The 19,279-nt window shown below is 35.5% G+C and overlaps 1 protein-coding gene across 1 annotated transcript in view; it reads left to right on the forward strand.

The window, feature by feature from the left end:
• GMPS (guanine monophosphate synthase) overlaps positions 1-18,684 on the forward strand; it is a 93,997-nt gene extending 75,313 nt beyond the window's left edge. Inside the window, exons 8-16 of the mRNA XM_059063809.2 lie at positions 2,844-2,995; positions 4,072-4,245; positions 5,632-5,737; positions 7,107-7,222; positions 9,616-9,741; positions 12,890-13,005; positions 16,066-16,196; positions 17,339-17,511; positions 18,562-18,684. Of these exons, the coding sequence (XP_058919792.1) occupies positions 2,844-2,995; positions 4,072-4,245; positions 5,632-5,737; positions 7,107-7,222; positions 9,616-9,741; positions 12,890-13,005; positions 16,066-16,196; positions 17,339-17,511; positions 18,562-18,663 (1,196 nt within the window). The 3' untranslated portion in view covers positions 18,664-18,684. The remainder of the gene's footprint in view (positions 1-2,843; positions 2,996-4,071; positions 4,246-5,631; positions 5,738-7,106; positions 7,223-9,615; positions 9,742-12,889; positions 13,006-16,065; positions 16,197-17,338; positions 17,512-18,561) is intronic.
• The last annotated feature ends 595 nt before the right edge of the window (positions 18,685-19,279 follow it).

The following is a 19,279-nucleotide window of genomic DNA, read 5'->3' on the forward strand; positions in this document are numbered from 1 at the left end:
AGAAATATAGATCAATGAAACAGGATAGAAAGCCCAGAAATAAACCCACACACATATGGTCACCTTATCTTTGATAAAGGAGGGAAGGATATACAGTGGAGAAAAGACAGCCTCTTCAATAAGTGGTGCTGGGAAAACTGGACAGCTACCTGTAAAAGTATGACATTAGAACACTCCCTAACACCACACACAAAAATAAACTCAAAATGGATTAAAGACCTAAATGTAAGGCCAGACACTATCAAACTCTTAGAGGAAAACATAGGCAGAACACTCTATGACATAAATCACAGCAAGATCCTTTTTGACCCATCTCCTAGAGAAGTGGAAATAAAAACAAAAATAAACAAATGGGATCTAATGAAACTTAAAAGCTTTTGCACAGCAAAGGATACCATAAACAAGACTAAAAGACACCCTCAGGATGGGATAAAATAGTTGCAAATGAGGCATCTGACAAAGGATTAATATCCAAAATTTATAAGCAACTCATGCAGCTCAATAACAAAAAAACAAACGACCCAATCCAAAAATGGGCAGAAGACCTAAATAGACATTTCTCCAAAGAAGATATACTACAGGTTGCCAACAAACACATGAAAGAATGCTCAACATCATTAATCGTTAGAGAAATGCAAATCAAAACTACAATGAGATATAATCTCACACCGGTCAGAGTGGCCATCATCAAAAATTCTAGAAACAATAAATGCTGGAGAGAGTGTGGAGAAAAGGGAACACTCTTGCACTGCTGGTGGGAATGTAAATTGATACCGCCACTATGGAGAACATTATGGAGGTTCCTTAAAAAACTACAAATAGAACTACCATACGACTCCGCAATCCCACTACTAGGCATATACCCTGAGAAAACCATAATTCAAAAAGACTCATGTACCAAGATGTTTATTGCAGCTCTATTTACGATAGCCAGGACATGGAAGCAACCTCAGTGTCCATCAACAGATGAATGGATAAAGAAGATGTGGCACATATATACAATGGAGTATTACTCAGCCATAAAGAGAAATGAAACTGAGTTATTTGTAATGATGTGGATAGACCTGGAGTCTGTCATACAGAGTGAAGTAAGCCAGAAGGAGAAAAACAAATACCGTATGCTAACACATATATATGGAATCTAAAAAAAAAAAAAATGTCATGAAGAGGTTAGTTGTAGGACGGGAATAAAACACAGACCTACTAGAGCATGGACTTGAGGATGTGGGGAGGGGGAAGGGTGGGCTGTGATGAAGTGAGAGAGTGGCAGGGACATATACACACTACCAAATGTAAATTACATAGCTAGTGGGAAGCTGCCGCATAGCACAGGGAGATCACCTCTGCTTTGTGACCACCTAGAGGGGTGGGATTGGGAGGGTGGGAGGGAAGGTGACGCAAGAGGGAAGAGAGATGGAAACATATGTATATGTATAACTGATTCAGTTTGTTGTAAAGGAGAAACTAACACACTATTGTAAAACAGTTATAGTCAAATAAAGATGTTAAAAAAAAAAGAAAATCTACAAACAACAAATGCTGGAGAGGGTGTGGAGAAAAGGGAACCCTCTTGCCCTGTTCGTTGGAATGTAAATTGATACAACCACTATGGAGAACAGTATGAAGGCTCCTTAAGAAACTAAAAATAGAATTACTGTATGATTCAGCAATCCCACTACTTGGTATATCCCCAGAGAAAACCATAATTCAAAAAGACACATGCATAATTGAAAAAGACCCAGTGTTCAATGCAGCACTGTTTACAATAGCCAGGTCATGGAAGCAACCTGAATGCCCATTTGCAGATGTATGGATAAAGAAGATGTGGTACATATATACAGTGGAATATTACCCAGTCATAAAATGGAACAAAATAGGGTCATTTGTAGAGACGTTGATGGACCTAGAGACTGTCATACAGAGTGAAGTCAGAAAGGGGAAAAAAAAATCGTATATTAACTCATGTATGTGGAGTGTAGAAAAATGGTACAGGTTTACTGGTTTGCAAGGCAGAAATGGAGACACAGATGTACAGAACAAACGTATGGACACCAAGGAGGGAACGTGGGGGTGGGGGTGTGTGTCGGGGATGAATTGGGAGGTTGGGATTGACCTGTATACACCAATATGTATAAAATAGGTAACTAATAAGAATCTGCTTTAAAAAAATAATCTAAAATTCAGAAAAAAATAAAGAGACAGCCACGGTTCACTAAATATATGTTTATAGACCTCGGTTTTTCAAGAGACTGCTCAGTGTACACTTTTGAGGATTTTGATCTTCGTGTATGTACCACTGCTTTGATTCCCTTGGGGTTATGGTTCTTGTTGGGGCTTTTGCTTGTTGCTGTGGTGAAGCACTGAATAAGAGGGGAGGCAGTTAGCATAATTTGTGATATTATGGCCCTAGATATTTAATATTTATTTATTTATTTGGTTGCGCCAGGTCTTAGTTGTAGCAGGCGGGCTCCTTAGTTCCGGCTCGCTGGCTCCTTAGTTGTGTCATGCGAACTCTTAGTTGTGGCATGCATGTGGAATCTAGTTCCCTGACCAGGGATCAAACCCAGGCCCCCTGTATTGGGAGCATGGTGTCTTAACCACTGAGCCACCAGGGAAGTCCCCAGTCCTAGAATTAATGCCGCAGGATTCTCAATGGACCAAGATTCAGTGAGTGCCTCTGTATGGACTCTGTCAGTCATAGTTTACTGGTAGTTCTGGGATATGTAGGCAAATTACGGGGAGATCACAGGAGCCATATGGGTTTTCTTTTTGTAGTTTGACCTATCATTTGTGATTTTCAAAAATCATGTTAGTTTAAAACATGCTTCTCTTCTCTTACCCAGTGATCAATGCTGCTCATTCTTTCTACAATGGAACAACAACTCTACCAATATCAGATGAAGACAGAACTCCACGAAAGAGAATTAGCAAAACCTTAAATATGACTACGAGTCCTGAGGAGAAAAGAAAAATCATTGGGGATACTTTTGTTAAGGTACATTTTTAATATCCTCAATGTGTACTATTTTCATTGTGAACTTTAGTATTTTTTTCCTTATCATTATACCATATAACCAAATTTTGTGACTTATTTTGATCCTTTTGTTGGCTAAGAGTTTTACTGTATATTGCTATTATACTGACTTAGTAGAAACTGTTTTATGCTTTTAAAAAACGTGTACTTATGTTTTCAGTTTGTTATTTTCACTGCTTAAGAATAGATATTTTCAGTTGTATTAGATTTTAGTTCTTTGGGTATTTCAATGGCTAGATTTTTTTAGGCTTTTGATGGGAATGTTCATATACCTTTTTGAATCACATTAAGCATGTGTTTTTTTGACTTAAAAAAAAATTTATTAATGTATAGTTGGTTGACATTGACAGTGTGTTTTTTTATTTTTATTGCTAATATTTTGTCTCTTTTTTTTTTACATCTTTATTGGAATATAATTGCTTTACAATGTTGTGTTAGTTTCTGCTGTATAACAACGTGAATCATCTGTATGTATACATATGTTCCCCATACCCCCTCCCTCTTAAGTCTCATTCAGACCCTCCCTATCCCACCCCTCTAGGTCATCATAAAAAACTGAGCTGATCTTCCCTGTCCTATGTGGCTGCTTCCCACTAGCTATTTTACATTTGTTAGTGTATATATGTCCATGCCACTCTCTCACTTCGTCCCAGCTTCCCCTCCCCGCCCCCATCCCGTCCTCAAGTCCATTCTCTACATCTGTGTCTTTATTCCTGTCCTACCACTAGGTTCCATCAGAATCATTTTTTTTTTTAGATTCCATATATATGTGTTACCATACAGTATTTGTTTTTCTCTTTCTGACTTACTTCACTGTATATGACAGACTCTAGGTTCATCCACCTCACTACAAATAACTCAATTTCATTTCTTTTTATAAGCATGTGTTCTTAAAGGAGTTTATTTTGGAGGATGGTAGATTTCATCTCCTGGTCAGTATTGCAAAAGGACTCTTAAGAAATTTAGCTGAAAGTATAAAATTTTGCTTTTAGAAGAATTCATCTCTTAAAAGGCTGTTTTACTCCTGTTGTTTATAGATTGCTAATGAAGTAATTGGAGAAATGAACCTGAAACCAGAGGAGGTTTTCCTTGCCCAAGGTACTTTACGGCCTGATCTAATTGAAAGTGCATCCCTTGTTGCAAGTGGCAAAGCTGAACTCATCAAAACCCATCATAACGACACAGAGCTTATCAGAAAGTTGAGAGAGGAGGTAAAAGCTTATGAGAACTTTCGCATAAAACCTCCCTCCCTTAACCATTTTTAAGTGTACAGTTCAGTAATGTCAAGTATATTTGTATTGTTGTGAAACAGATCTCTGTAACTTTTTCATTTTTCAAAACTGAAACTCTATACCTTTTGAGCAACAGCTACCCTTTTCTCCCTCTCCCGAACCCCTGTAACCTACCATTCTAATTTCTGTTTCAATGAATTTGACTACTTTAAATACCTCATAAGTGAAATCATACAGCATTTGTTTTTTTGTGACTGGCTTATTTCACTTAGTATAAGTCCTCAAGTTTCATCCATATTGTAGCATGTGATAGGATTTCCTTTTTAAGCTGAATAATATTCTGTTGTATGTGGATATATATATATATATATATATATATATATATATATATATATATATATATATATATAGTTAATTTATCCACCGATGGACATTTGGATTGCTTCCACTTTCTTGTTGTTGTGAATTGTGCTGCTATGAACATGGGTTTACAGATACCTTTTGGAGCCCCTGCTTTGAATTCTTTTGGATATGTACCAGGAAGTGGGATTTCTGAATCTTATGGTAGTTTTATTTTTAATTTTTTGAGGGACTTCCTTAATGTTTCCTTAGAAGTTATACTATATTACAATCCCACCAACAGTGCACAAAGCTTCCAGTTTCTCCATACCTTGCCCAACACTTGTTCTTTTCTGTTTTTTTTTTTTTTTAATTAGCCATCCTAGTGAGTGAATTACCTGTACCGTTTTATTATTTTAGGCATCCTAGTGGGTGAGAAGTGGTAGGTATCTCATTGTGGTTCTGATTTGCATTTCCCTAATAGCTAATGATATCAATCATCTTTTATGTGCTTATTGGCTACTTGTATGTCGCCTTTGGAGAAATATCTATTCGGATCTTTTGCCCATTTTTAACTTGGCTTATTTATCTTTTCATTATTGAATTGTATGTGTTCTTTATATAGTCTTGTTACAGCCCTTTATTAGATATATGATTTGCCTTCTGTAGGTTTTTTCACTTTTTTGATGGTATCATTTGGAGAGTTTTAATTGTTAAACACTAGTATATTTTCTGATTTCCTTGTATTACAGTGACAACTAGATCAGAGATTGGTGGGTAGGTTTGTTCTGATTTATTTCTATTTAAGAGTTTTACGTTTAAAATGTTTCAAAGAGAAATATGAAGATCCCTAAAATATCTAATTCCTTATATATGCACATAAGAAGAAATACTTTAAAAGGTGAAGTTTTAAAAACTGATTTTTAAAGGTAAAAGACAACAGGAAAAGCCAGTAATTTGTTACTCTTTGTTTTCCATGTCATTTAGTTACTAATTTGTATTAATTGGCCTTTTTATTCCCTGTAGGGAAAAGTCATAGAACCTTTGAAAGATTTTCATAAAGATGAAGTAAGAATCTTAGGCAGAGAACTTGGACTTCCAGAAGAGTTAGTTTCCAGGCATCCATTCCCAGGTAAAAAATAGAATTCTGTTTGATTTGTTACTATGCCTTCATGTTGAACAAAAATCAATTCAGACAACTTTTGAAGTAATTTATCATCTTAGGGAATATGTAACTTTAACGAAAGGAAAGGATGGATAGGGAATAAATATTCCTTTTAGTGCCTACTGTAAATATTTCATTTTATTAAATACTCATTTTTATTGTATATATATATTTAAATATTACATTATCCTTGTGTAAATAGATTGTCATGTAATGTTGCCATCAGATGAGAAAGCCAAGAGATATTTTAATAACACTGCCACACAATTCTTAGTGTTAGAACTTGGGTTTTTATGTTCTTTCTACTATACCATGATGTATTCCACAGGGTTAAAACTCAGTTCTCTGAAATCCTTATCCCCTGACTTGTCTGAATGGTTGAACCATTTCTTTGCACAGTGCTGTATGTATTTAATTCATTACCAAATGAAAATATTCAGTTTTTAAATAGTCATTTGCTGTCATAAAGTAAAATTAATTAGAGGTGGTATTTGTTAAAGTTAGGATTGTGAGTCTTAACCTGTTTTTGTTATGAGTTCTTGAGCTTGGCAAATCTTATACCTCAGTTTCTAGGTCTCTACAATAGTCATTGGGTGATGAGTTGAGGGAATGGTCTAATTAAATGAAAAAGCATAGTAATAGTTAACATTTCTTGAGTACTAGTACGTGCTAGGCGTTCTGCTAAATACAGTATTTTACACGTCTTATTTGATCCTCACAGTAGATTATGATCCTATTGTCCATCTGAGAGAATTTTGGGACAGAGGGTAGTTTGCCAAAAGTTATGCAGGTTGGGTTTGGAACCAGGATTCTAGCCCCAATAAGCTCTCCTCAGAGTTTGTTACCCTTAACTACCCTATTGCCTCCATAAACAGTGTTACAAAGGTATAGCCCATATGGAGATTCGCACTTGTTTATATTGCTGACTTCAACTGTATTAATTTAAGACGTTCAGTCCCTAAGGTGTGTTGGCAAAGGATTGTGTATGAAAGTAATTTTAAATAGATTGGCATGTATATTGTGAATTTAAAATATTTATTGGAGAATTTTGAGATTCTTAATACAGGGACTTTTAAAATAAGAGGTGTATGTCATTGATGTGAACAGAACTGAAGCATTCTAAAAATGATGAGTTGGATGGGAAACTAATAGCTGCATTTCATATTAAACACTTTAAAAAACCTAAAGTGTATATGTCAATTATATTTCAATAAAACTGGTTAAAAAAACAATGGCAGTGGTGTTTTATATTTTGGGAATAGTGACCTTTTTTAATTTAAAAGTTTATATTAAACATAACATTTATTTTAAATACCATTGTTACTCTTCTCTTTAGGTCCAGGCCTGGCAATCAGAGTAATATGTGCTGAGGAACCTTATATCTGTAAGGATTTTCCTGAAACCAACAATATTTTGAAAATAGTAGCTGATTTTTCTGCAAGCGTTAAAAAGGTAATAATTTGTGTTGAATTTGTTTATTATAGGAGCTTTAAACAGACACAGCTAATTGGTGCAAGGAATTGAATGGATTCTTGCTGTACTCCAGTATTTACAATAAAATTGATTAAGGTTTCATTATTTGAAAATTCAGGGTAATTTAACCTCTGGAAATGACTATGAAGAAAGTATTCTACAGACATTCTTAAATGCAGACTTCTCTTTTCAGCCATTCCATATATTTTAACAGATTGGATACCTTGAATCCCTGAAAATACTAGATACAAAGTATTTTAAAATACCCTTTCATATTTATTGCAAGAAGGCAAGGGAGATCATTTTAGTTCTAAATTGAGGATGATGGAAAAGTCTCCAGTTCTTCTGTATATTTGGTGCCTAAATTTATAATCTGTGTTAAAGTGGGCTTTGGTTGGTAGTGCTTCCATGTGTCAGACAAGAAGCAATGTAAATTCTCTTTGGAGTCTCTTCAACCAGGCCTCAAAGAATTCCCATAAACAGAGTTTCAACAAATATGAGCTTACAATAAAAAACTATAAAATAGATATAAAAGTAAGGCACCATGAATGAGAGCTAGTGGAAACAACTAGTAGAAGACCCTCAAGCACTTCAGATACTGGAATTAGCATATAGGCAACATTTAAAAGTACTGAGAATTAAAAGAAGCAATTTTTAATAAGAATAAGATATAAGAGACTATAAAAAGTGACTGGGGAGCTTTGAAAAAAAATTACGTTCTAGAAATGAAAATAACTAAAATTAAAAAGAGCTAAAGAGAGAATTAGTGAAGATCGATGTTAAATTATCCAGAAATTGGAACAAAGACAAAATATGGTTCAAAGAGGTTAATGTAGAATGGGAATGTCACCTTTAATGTATATCCAGAAGGAGATAATAGACAAAAGTATTGAAATTCTCCCACACTGGTGAAAGATACCATGCCTCAGATTCAGGAAGCATAATACATTCCAATCAGGATAAAGGAGAAGAATTTGACACCTAATAGGCATAACTATGGAAACTACAGACTGCCATAGACAAAGCAGCTGCAAAGAAAAGATTGATTGCTGCATAAAGGAAAGGCTATTACTGGAAGCAGTAGTAAAAGCAGGAAGAATTCAAAGTACCAAGAGAAAATAATTGTGAACAATAGTGAACAGATAAACTGTCTCAAAGAACTAGGGCAAAATAAAGACATTTTCACATAAACAGAATTTACTACCAACAGTCTGTTACTTAAGGAACTATAAAGGCAGTGGTTCTCAACCCTGGCTGTGTATTAGATTCAACGGGGGGAGCTTTTGAAGTATTCTATGCTTGGGCCTCTTCTCCCTAGAATTTATTTAATTGATGTGGGATGGGACCTGAGCATACTAAGAAATTTGAGTGTATAGCTAAGGTTGAGAACCACTGATTTAAAGAAATGACTTGAGAAGCAAAAGGATACCAGTTGAAAGGTCTGAGATACAGGGACTGGTAAGCAAATAAAATGGTAAATGGATAAAATTAAACAGGCATGGACTGTATAAACTGATCTAAATTTTGGTGTTTATTTTTTAAAAAGTAGCATAACATTATATAGCTAAAATAGCATATAAGCCACAGGGGGATCAATTGGAGTTAAAGCATTCAAAGATCTTTGTATTTTTTGCCAGACGGGCAGAGATGATTCTTTTTTGTTAAATACCCCCACGTAAGGGGAAATGATAAAGAATAAAAATAGAGGGTTTAACTTCACAGCTAGTAAAGGGGAAATAAATGAGCTGGGAGAAATCATCAGTTCAGAGGGATATAAAAAAGGAGAAATAAATATAAAAAGTGGGGCAAATAGAAACTACTGCATTAAATGGTAAGATGGAATTCAACCATATTGTTAACCCACAATTAAAAGGATTAACATCTTTAGTTAGGACATAATTGTCAAACTAGATTGAGGAATAAAATCTAACTATAGTCTGTTTACCTAGGGATAGGAAGAGGGAAGGTAAAAGAACAGAAAAACATATACCAGGCAAATAAACCAAAAAAAAGGAAGTAGGTAGAGATATATTAATTTCAGACAAAGTTGACTTTATGGCAAAAAGTTTCCTTAGAGATAAGGAGATGGTTTGACTCACGTGAGGTGTCCCTTGCTGTTGACAGAGGATTAAAGCCTCCATGTATATAAATCTAATCTGTGTTTCTTGTCCTGATATTTAACTTCTCATAGCCCTGGGCCTCAGAAATGAAATTCTGACACACTGCATAGCACACACAAGTCAGAGAGAAATACCGAATAGAATCTATTGCTATAAACCAGAAAGTGTAGATACATAAGATAGTAAAATGTACCAAAAGAGTGAATACTGTGTTTCTTGAAACCCTGAGAAGTGTGTCTTTGGTTTTCCTAGCCACATACACTATTACAGAGAGTCAAAGCCTGCACAACAGAAGAGGATCAGGAGAAGCTGATGCAAATTACAAGTCTGCATTCACTGAATGCCTTCCTGCTACCAATTAAAACTGTGGGTGTGCAGGTGAGTTGTGTGACTTCACTGACCTGTGACATAACTTTCTGCTGCTCTTTTTGCTAATATTGGAATAGGAACGTCTTAGGAAAATGAAATATGAAAGTATATACACCAAGTTTAAAAATGTAACAAGGCAATATTTTATAGAATGTTTATGAAGTGAATAAGGTAACAGGAACTAAATATTCAGGCTGAAAATTTGTAGATTTGAAATACCTGACATCTCTAACAAAAGTAAAAAAAATTCAAAGAATGATTTGCTATAGGATTGGCTTGCTTGCTTCTGCCTTGAAGAACAGGTACCAAGAGGTTATGTCCTCATTTATCCTTCTTGATATGAAATATTCTGTGGCTTTAGAAGTCTCTAACTGCAAGAAGGCCCCCAGATGTACATGTTACACCATTTAGGCATTGTTCTCAGCTTGTGTATTCCTTAAACCAGTGTCCTCTGCCTCTTCAACATGTCCAGTCTCTCCCTGTCTCTCTTAGCTGTGATAATGTACAACTAACATTTTCAGTATGTTCTGTCTTTCCAATTGTAAAAGCATGTGATTGTAATATAGTTCTCATTTTTGAAATGCTATTCATAGATTATATTAAGTTCTTTATTTATATGATCATCAGGTGAGTTTCTAGGTGAAAAAATCTTGGGAATCTAGGGAAGAGGATGGTTTCTGTGATTTAGAATTTGAAGTTAAATGAAAACTAGAAAAGGTGTCAATAATTCAACTCAAAATGGTGCAAGTGCCAGTTAAGTGGGTTAATGTATTTATAATGTTCTCTTATAGTAGAATTATGCGTGGGAAGAAATTAAATACGTTTTAGAGATTGTTCATCTAAAACTTAATATATACTCTTTGCCATAAATATGTGAATCTGAGCCATCCTTTTAAATTCCTCTTTCTCCTGAATTCATGTAGCTCTGTTTGTAAATAAGACAATAAAAATTCATCATTACTTTAAAATTAAACTAAAATACTTTAGTTCATGGAAATGATAGGGCTAGCTATTTCCCCTCTTCTCCCTCTTTTTAAAGGCCCTATGTGAAAGCTACTTATATTGTTTTTAAATCATGTTGAAATAACCATTCCTGGAATTGTAGGAATAATTTTATTTCAGTGGTGTGTGGATTATCTCATTTATCATATACAGATTCATTTTGAATCTCAACATATGATATTTCAAGAAGATATTACCCTACTGTATAAAAATAGAAGAGCAGACAAGTGGTTTTTTTTGTTTTTGTTTTTTCCAGTCCTAAGTAGATCTATTATAGAAAACTTCCAGCTCTGTATGCTAACTCCTGGTAGGCGGGAGTTGAACTAGTTCCCCATTCCCCTTTTTTGATAAGTTCGTAGATAATGCTATGGATAAATAAATAAATATAATTTGTTGGATGAGTGATTTGATTTCTTTTTTAAAAAATATGATTAACATATATATACACTACTACATATGAAATAGGTAAACAACTGTATAGTACAGGGAACTATAACCTGTAATGGAAAAGAATCTGAAAAAGAATATATATATATATATAACTGAATCACTTTGCAGTACACTTAAAACTAACACAACATTGTAATAACTACACTTCAATTTTTAAAAAAATGAAGCTTATTCAGGCTCCACTATTTTCCCCAGCAAAATAGAAGTTTCTTTTGTTGTTAGTTATCTTAACTTTATCTAGCCTCTTAGGCCTTTGAAGCTGAGACTCTTAGAAGTCCAGATAAAAATCATAATTCATGGTTAGTATAGCAATGAAGTTTATTTTCTAAATACCAAAATAAACTGCATTTGTAAAAAAAAATAATGTACAGTACATTTAAAAAGCAATTCTCTCTATTTCTGCTCTCCAGTTAAATGTTCCCTCCAGAACCATTTAGAAAGAAAATGAAAGGGAATTATTGACACGTTGTTCATCACCTTTTTCTTTTAACTGAACATCATGAACTTTTCATGCCATTGCAAGTAGATTCTTATTCTTGACTGCTGCCTTATATTCCATGTATGATTATACCATAATTTATTTAATCATTCCCCTACCAATGGACATTTAAACCATTTTCACTTTGTCACTATTATAGGCATTTCAGCAAGTAATATCTTATTTTTTCAAGCAGTTATTCATGTATTTCAGTAATATTTCCTGGATTAAAGAGCATGTACATTTTAAACTTTGATAGATACTATTAGCATTCAAATAGTATGAATTCTTAAGTTTACTGTGTATTAGGTAGTTATCTAATGAATCTTACTTTTAAGTTGCTTTTCAGTTTAATTTTTTTAAGCAAATGACTTGAATTAAACAGGACAGAGGAAAAGGGAATCAATATCAATTTTATTCACTTATTTTAAAATTAACTTTCTTATTTTAAAGGAATAAATTATTTTTATATCTGACTTGAGAATCCTTTATCCATCTAAAGGATTTGGCAGATCTTGTCTGCCAAATTAAGTGTGCTGGCTATCTGTAGTTCGGCAGGTATTTGGAATGAAATCCCAGTGGATCTCTGGTGTATATTGAATAAATTATTGAAATTACCATGACACTTCTTTTTAATGTCTGAGCTGATTTAGGTAGAATTTAACAAGGGATGTTAGGGACTTCCCTGGTGGTCCATTGGTAAGGAGTCCGCCTTCCAGTGTAGGGGACACGGGTTCTATCCCTGGTCAGGGAACTAAGATCCCACATGATGCAGGGCAACTAAGCCCACACTGCTGAGCTTGTGCGCCTCAACTAGAGAGCCTGCATGCCACAAACTACAGAGCCCACGCGCTCTGGAACCCTCACACCACAGCTACAGAGCTCATGGTCCCTGGAGCCTGCGCGCCACAACTAGAGAAGACAAAACCCGCACACCACAACAAAGAGCCCACACGCCACAGTGAAAGATCCCGCATGCCTCAACTAAGACCTGACGCAGCCAAAAATAATGAATAAATAAATAAATAATACAAAAAATGTTAAATAGGGGATTTTAATTTAGGATTTGTTTATATCATTAGCAAACTATCCATATATACTTATAGTCAAGCATATTTTTGTTTAAAAAATTGCTGTTAATGGTGTCATCATGCGTGAAATATTTTCCAGTCCATCTTTTGAATTCTGTAAAATCATTAAAATTATCAATTGTATTTTTATTTTCAGGGTGACTGTCGTTCTTATAGTTATGTGTGTGGAATCTCCAGTAAGGATGAGCCTGACTGGGAATCTCTTATTTTCCTGGCTAGACTTATACCTCGCATGTGTCACAACATTAACAGGTGTGTTCTGCAGGTGGTGGAGGGGTGAGATGTAATGGAAGGATGTGTTTTTTTTAAGGTCTTCCCATGTTGAAAGACCAATGGCTCAAGTGTAGATACAGGTATGTGCTTAGGTCATAATCCAGCAGATATTTAATAATACCTTGTACTTTGTTCCTTCATCACGGTACAATCATCTGCTTATTAAAAAATTTTTTGCTTGAGAAATAGGAAGGTTTTTAATTGTAGTATGAAATACTAAAGACAGCTTTAAAAATATGTCTTCCCAATTACACTACTTGTTTTATGATTAGATGTTTTATTCCAGAAGGATTGAAAGAGTTGTACAGGTTATAGAATTACCATTAGGGACTTAGTCAATTTAATAATAATGCCAGAGTAAATCAAAAGAAAGAGACATATGCCAGATAACATGAAAGTAACAGCGTTAAATGTTAAAAAAAATTTGAATTTAGTTTTTCAGATCCAGTTTTCCTTTAATTTACACATTAATTTCTTATGTCAGATATATCAATAACTGATTTATTGATATAATCTTTATGTAATACTGAGCATTGTCTGTTATAAGTTCAAAAGTCTTACTCATTTAGTACCCGATTGCTAATTAAATGTTCTTATTTTACAGTGTTTCACTCTTTTCTATTTTCTTCGTGGGTTTTAGGCAGTTAACAACCAAAAAGAATTTCTTGAGATTTCAGTTTACTTAAATTAGCTACAGAAATTATAAACCTACTTGTTGGTGTTTACTTAGCAGGGTATGTATATTTCTATATTGGTGTGGCTAGTATTTGTAGGCTGGTATGGTATTCAAGACAAGAAGTCAAAGGGGAATCACATTTTTACTGATGAGAACATGTCCTTTAAAAGGCTTGCATAGATGAACCAAAGGCCCCCAAATACAGAAGCACCTTTAACACACTGAAAGGGTGAATTATTAATAAATAATGGTAAATTTGTAATTGCCTGTTTTGAATGGAGATAATTGTTTTGGTTAAAATAATGGTTCATAATTCATCTTCTGAAACATGCTAATACCTAAATAAACTTCATAGGTCATACAGAAAATTCCCTTTCACTAAGTTTGGCTCCACGGCTTTTATTATATAATTAATATGTTTTTCATTTCACAACATTCTTGTTTCACCTATCTTTCTGTCCTTTTCTTTTGCCAAAGAGCACTCACCCTTCTTTAAACTTTATCTCGGTCCTTTTATAGTCTGGTTTCTCTGCCTGTCTTTTCTTTTTTCCCTACTTGTCTCTCCCTCCATTCTTAACCCTTCCTCCCTCCCCAAAAAAGGAAAAAAATAAAGTCTAAGAACCAATAAACATAAAACTAGATTTTAAAATGTGAACCTAGAAGCCCTTAAAGGGTGTTGGTGAATTTTTGATTTCTTTGCCAGGGCCTTTTTTTGGGAATTGGAATTAAAAAAAAAAAATCTTTCCATTTTTATCAGTCTTTCCCCCCTAATTTGCATGATGGAATCTTTATATAGAGAGGGACAGTTCCAGTTTTACTGGAAGGCTGCCTAGCCCTGTACATTCTATGATCACTCTTGTTTGCACGAAATAAGAGAAAAAGGAGCAAGTTCATGGCATTCTCTTGCATAGTTGCTTTTTTCCCCCAAGAATTGTTTATGAGCTCTAGGAACTATTTTGTTTAGAAGAAGTGTGGCTTACTTTCTATGCATGGAACAAAACCCTTCTTGTGACAGTATGTTTGGAAGGAGGCAATGAAGTATTTGGTGGTAGTGGTGGTTTTAATCTGATCCTTTTTTCTTCCGTATGTTTTATTTTAAGTACCTATTAAGAAAAAAGCAAAAAGCATTATTAAACTTCACCATGACAGTTGCAGGGGAGATTTATTTTCTCTGCTAAAGACAGATAGGGCTAAGGAAAAGGGACAGTTGCCTGCTGGCTGGAGTTGGATTGGAAAGAGCCAGGTGACGCTCATCTCTACCCCTTCTCTTTCGTTTTCTGGGTGAAGGTTGTAGAACAGATTCCTCAAACCAGTGGCAAGATTCCCCTTGAATTGTTGTAATTATTTGATCCTAATTTCCTCAAGCTACCTTCCAAATCCTACTTTTATTAACATCTGCAGCATATCTTCATAAGTTTCAAACAGACATTTACTTGAAGCAGTAGTAAGTCATTCCTTTTCAACCAAGTCTTAACTTGGGTGATATTCTTAATCTTTCTTTGGGATCAGTGTTTTCCAAAATGCTAAAAAAAAAAAAAAGGTTGAGTTGGCAGTCAAATAAGTTTGGGAAATTCACTGTAGTCTCATCTTGGAAGTTTCCATCGCATATTAGCATATTATAGTTTCTGAAGTTTTGTTATAAAATCTATTTATTTTAGTGTTTCCCCAGGAATTTCCTAGGGCTACCATAATAAATTTCCACAAACTAGAAGGCTTAAAACAACAGAAATCTGTTATCTCACAGTTCTGGAGGCTATTGAAGGCTATAAGTCTGAAATCAAGGGTGGTTGTCAGCAGCACCGTGGCCCTCTCAGAAGGCTCTAGCGGGAGAATCCTTCCTCATCTCTTCATAGTTTCTTTTGTTTGCTGGCAGTCATTGGCTTGTGGCAGTATAACTCCAATCTTTGTCTCCATCTTTACATGGCTGTCTTTTCTCCGTGTGTCTGTGTTTCGAGATTTCCTTTTTCTTAGAAAAACACCCACCAATCATTGGATTACTCCCCCAAACACCATTATGACCTTTATTCGATTACATTTACAAGGACCCTATTTTCACCCACAAATTCCAGATGGACATGAAGTTTGGGGGATACACTTCAATCCAGTACATTAAATGGAAAGAGGATTGTGATAACCACTTATATCTTCGCACATTCTGAGATACTAGTATTCCAGAAAATATACTTTGAGGAAGGTTCATAGAATAGAGACCCTTCTATAATCTTATTTCCTATCCTACCCATTTGGGGATTTGAAGTGGGTAAGAGAGGGGCCTGAGAACAAATGGAAAGAATGTTATTTTATGTGCTTTGCTTCTCTTACTAAAATGTGTTTTCTCTATAATTTTCACTACCCCCTTCTAGAGTTGTCTATATATTTGGCTCACCAGTTAAAGAACCTCCTACAGATGTTACTCCCACTTTCTTGACAACAGGGGTGCTCAGTACTTTACGCCAAGCTGATTTTGAGGCCCATAACATTCTCAGGGAGTCTGGTAAGCTGCCCATTTTGTTCATCACTGAATGCTTTAACTAGATTTTGGAAGCATGGCATTATTATTTCTAGTAGGAGGACTCAGCTTTTAGTTTTATTATTTAATTCTTTGGGTAGTTCTGTGACATTGCCTTATCTGTATAAAATTTATTCACCTTTGTGGTCATTTGCAGACATGTACAAAGTGGCAAAAAATTTGAGTTGCTCAACTCATAAGATCCCAGCTGAGGTTGAACAAGGCCATCCTCTGCCTTCTTGTTTCAGCTCTTTCTATAAACAAGTGTCCTTTTAGTGGTCTATTTAATGACATGTTTTTTGCATTTTCGTGCTTTTTGTTGGTGATATCGCTGTTTAAAATAGCGCTGAGGTGCTGTCTAGGTTCCTGAGCACAGGAAGGCTGTGATGTACCTTACTGAGAAAATAGGTTTGTTAGATGAGATTCATTCAGGCATGAGTTATAGTGCCATTGGCTGTGAGCTCAACGTTAATGAACCTACAATAAATATTGCATAAGGTGTCTTTAAGCAGAAACACACATAAGCAAGGACATGTATTAATCAGTTGATGAAAGTGGTCGGGAACCTAACTCTGTATTTCCCCTGGGTTAGTGGTGCAGTATTTTCTATTTTCTTTTTTTTTTTTTTTGTGATACATGGGCCTCTCACTGCTGTGGCCTCTCCCGTTGTGGAGCACAGGCTCTGGACGCGCAGGCTCAGCGTCCATGGCTCACAGGCCCAGGCGCTCCACACCATGTGGGATCTTCCCAGACCGGGGCACGAACCCGCGTCCCCTGCATTGGCAGGTGGACTCTCAACCACTGCTCCACCAGGGAAGCCCAGTTCAGTATTTTCTTATTCAGTGTCTGCAGTATAGAAGATAACTACTATGAATAATGAATTGATTTTATATGTATATCACATCGCTGTAACATATCACTGCAGTCATCAAATTCTGTAATTTGTATTTGTGATTATGTTTACGTACAGTGCTATAAGAGTAGCTAAAAACAGTACATGATGACAGTCCTAAGAAGTGGTGTGTGTATGTGTGCGATTTTAGATCTGTCTGGGGGGATTTAATTGAGCAGAGAGTGCTTTTCTGTTGTGTGGTGATTAGCTCTACATGTTAACTTCCTTTCTTTAGGGTATGCTGGGAAAATCAGCCAGATGCCGGTGATTTTGACACCTTTACATTTTGATCGGGACCCACTTCAGAAGCAGCCTTCATGCCAGAGATCCGTGGTTATTCGAACCTTTATTACTAGTGATTTCATGACTGGTATACCTGCAACCCCTGGCAATGAGATCCCTGTAGAGGTAACTGATACTTTTTTCCTAATGTACATTTTTAATACCTTATACATTTTATAATAATGGCGAATGGAATAGGCTATGGCAATGTTGGTATTTCTGAGGTTGGTTTTCTGTTCATAAAATAGGCTCTTTTTAATCTCCATGTAATTGGTTGTTTAATGCACTATAGTAGAAAAAGACCTTAAGTTTATTAAACTACAGATGTCTGATTACTCTGTGGAGAATCACCAACTCTAATCTATCATATTTTATCTAATCTTGCCAACCTCTACTTTATAAATAGTATCTTCCAAGTAGAGAAGAAAACACTAAGAGTGAAGAAGAGTTTATTAGACATAGGGGTGAGATTTGATGGCATTATGGCCAGGCACCCATGAATTTCTTACTGCTCTGCCTATTACCAATTGCAGTTTTGATCACCATCTTCCTTTCTTATTATCCCTCCACTAGAGTGTTCTAGAGGAGCTATTTGCATAATGAATGAAAGTCAAAGTGAGACTATTTGTTGGACCACTGTTCTAGGACTCTTAATACAGGGCTCTGATTATATATAGCTAGATAGCTGGGTTGGGGAATGTGGCTTAGAGTCTGTTTTCCCTTAGGCTCACATTTGCCACGTCTCTGGCCAGTCAAGTGACAAGGCCTTCCTCGTCTATACATGTAGCAATGATTATTATTACCTTGCATTATGTGCCACCTTCATGGCCTCGACGTTGTAAGCCACAGATAATTTGTGAAGCATTGGCATAAACCTGTAAAATCAGATACTTGGATGCCACAGCAATGTCAAATTGCTATAAATGCTTCTAAACACTTGTTATGGACCAGTAACAAACATGATTTGCTGACTGCACTTTGAGTAGTACTGAATTTAAGTCACTTAAATCTGTAGAGGGTCACTACATAAATTAATCATAAATATATCCCATATACATAGAGGACAATAGTAAAAATAGATTGTGTTTTAATTTCAGTTACAAATGCAGGACTTCTAAGTCTGTTAGACACACAGTGGACCCTGGCTCTTTATTTATAATCTTTGTTTTATAACAGGTGGTGTTAAAGATGGTCACTGAGATTAAGAAGATTCCTGGTATTTCTCGAATTATGTATGACTTAACATCAAAGCCCCCAGGAACTACTGAGTGGGAGTAATAAACTTCTTGTTCTACTAAAGTTCCGTGTGCAGATTAAATTGATTAGAAACCATTCCCAGTATTGACATGCAGTACTGTCAAAACAGTTACTGGAGCAACTACATCACATCTGAGTTCTCTGCAGCAAAAATCTACGGCTTAAGAGCTGAGTTGGGGATAACTAAAAGGGACTGAAGAGTTTGTATGGGTATAAGCAAAGCACCATTGCCTACACTCAGACAGACTGACACTGCTTTTGCCTTTACCTCTGCCTCACTTGTTCTTTATGTATAAACTCACTGTTGCTATTGATGTCTCTGTCATCGAAGATTTATGGGAGTGGGTGAGTTAGGGGGCTGGTAATGGACTTCTGTCCCCTTGCCAGTTTCTAAGAGATATTAGAAACACCATTATTTACCAGTGTGACTTAGTATGTATTCCTTATGGAGAATCTGCGTTTCCCATAAAGTAACCTTATTCTTCCAAAGGTTCTGGGAAGGAGTCAACATATCAGATAAAGGTTGAGGTGGGCTATTCCATCCACTTTTGCAGGACACTGGGGCCATAAAATGGTAAGCTACCTTAAGATGGAAAAGCACCAGGAATTTGTTCAAGTTCTTTGAATTTTATGTCAT

The sequence above is a fragment of the Kogia breviceps genome, chromosome 5 (assembly GCF_026419965.1).
Source record: "Kogia breviceps isolate mKogBre1 chromosome 5, mKogBre1 haplotype 1, whole genome shotgun sequence".
NCBI lineage: Eukaryota > Metazoa > Chordata > Mammalia > Artiodactyla > Physeteridae > Kogia > Kogia breviceps.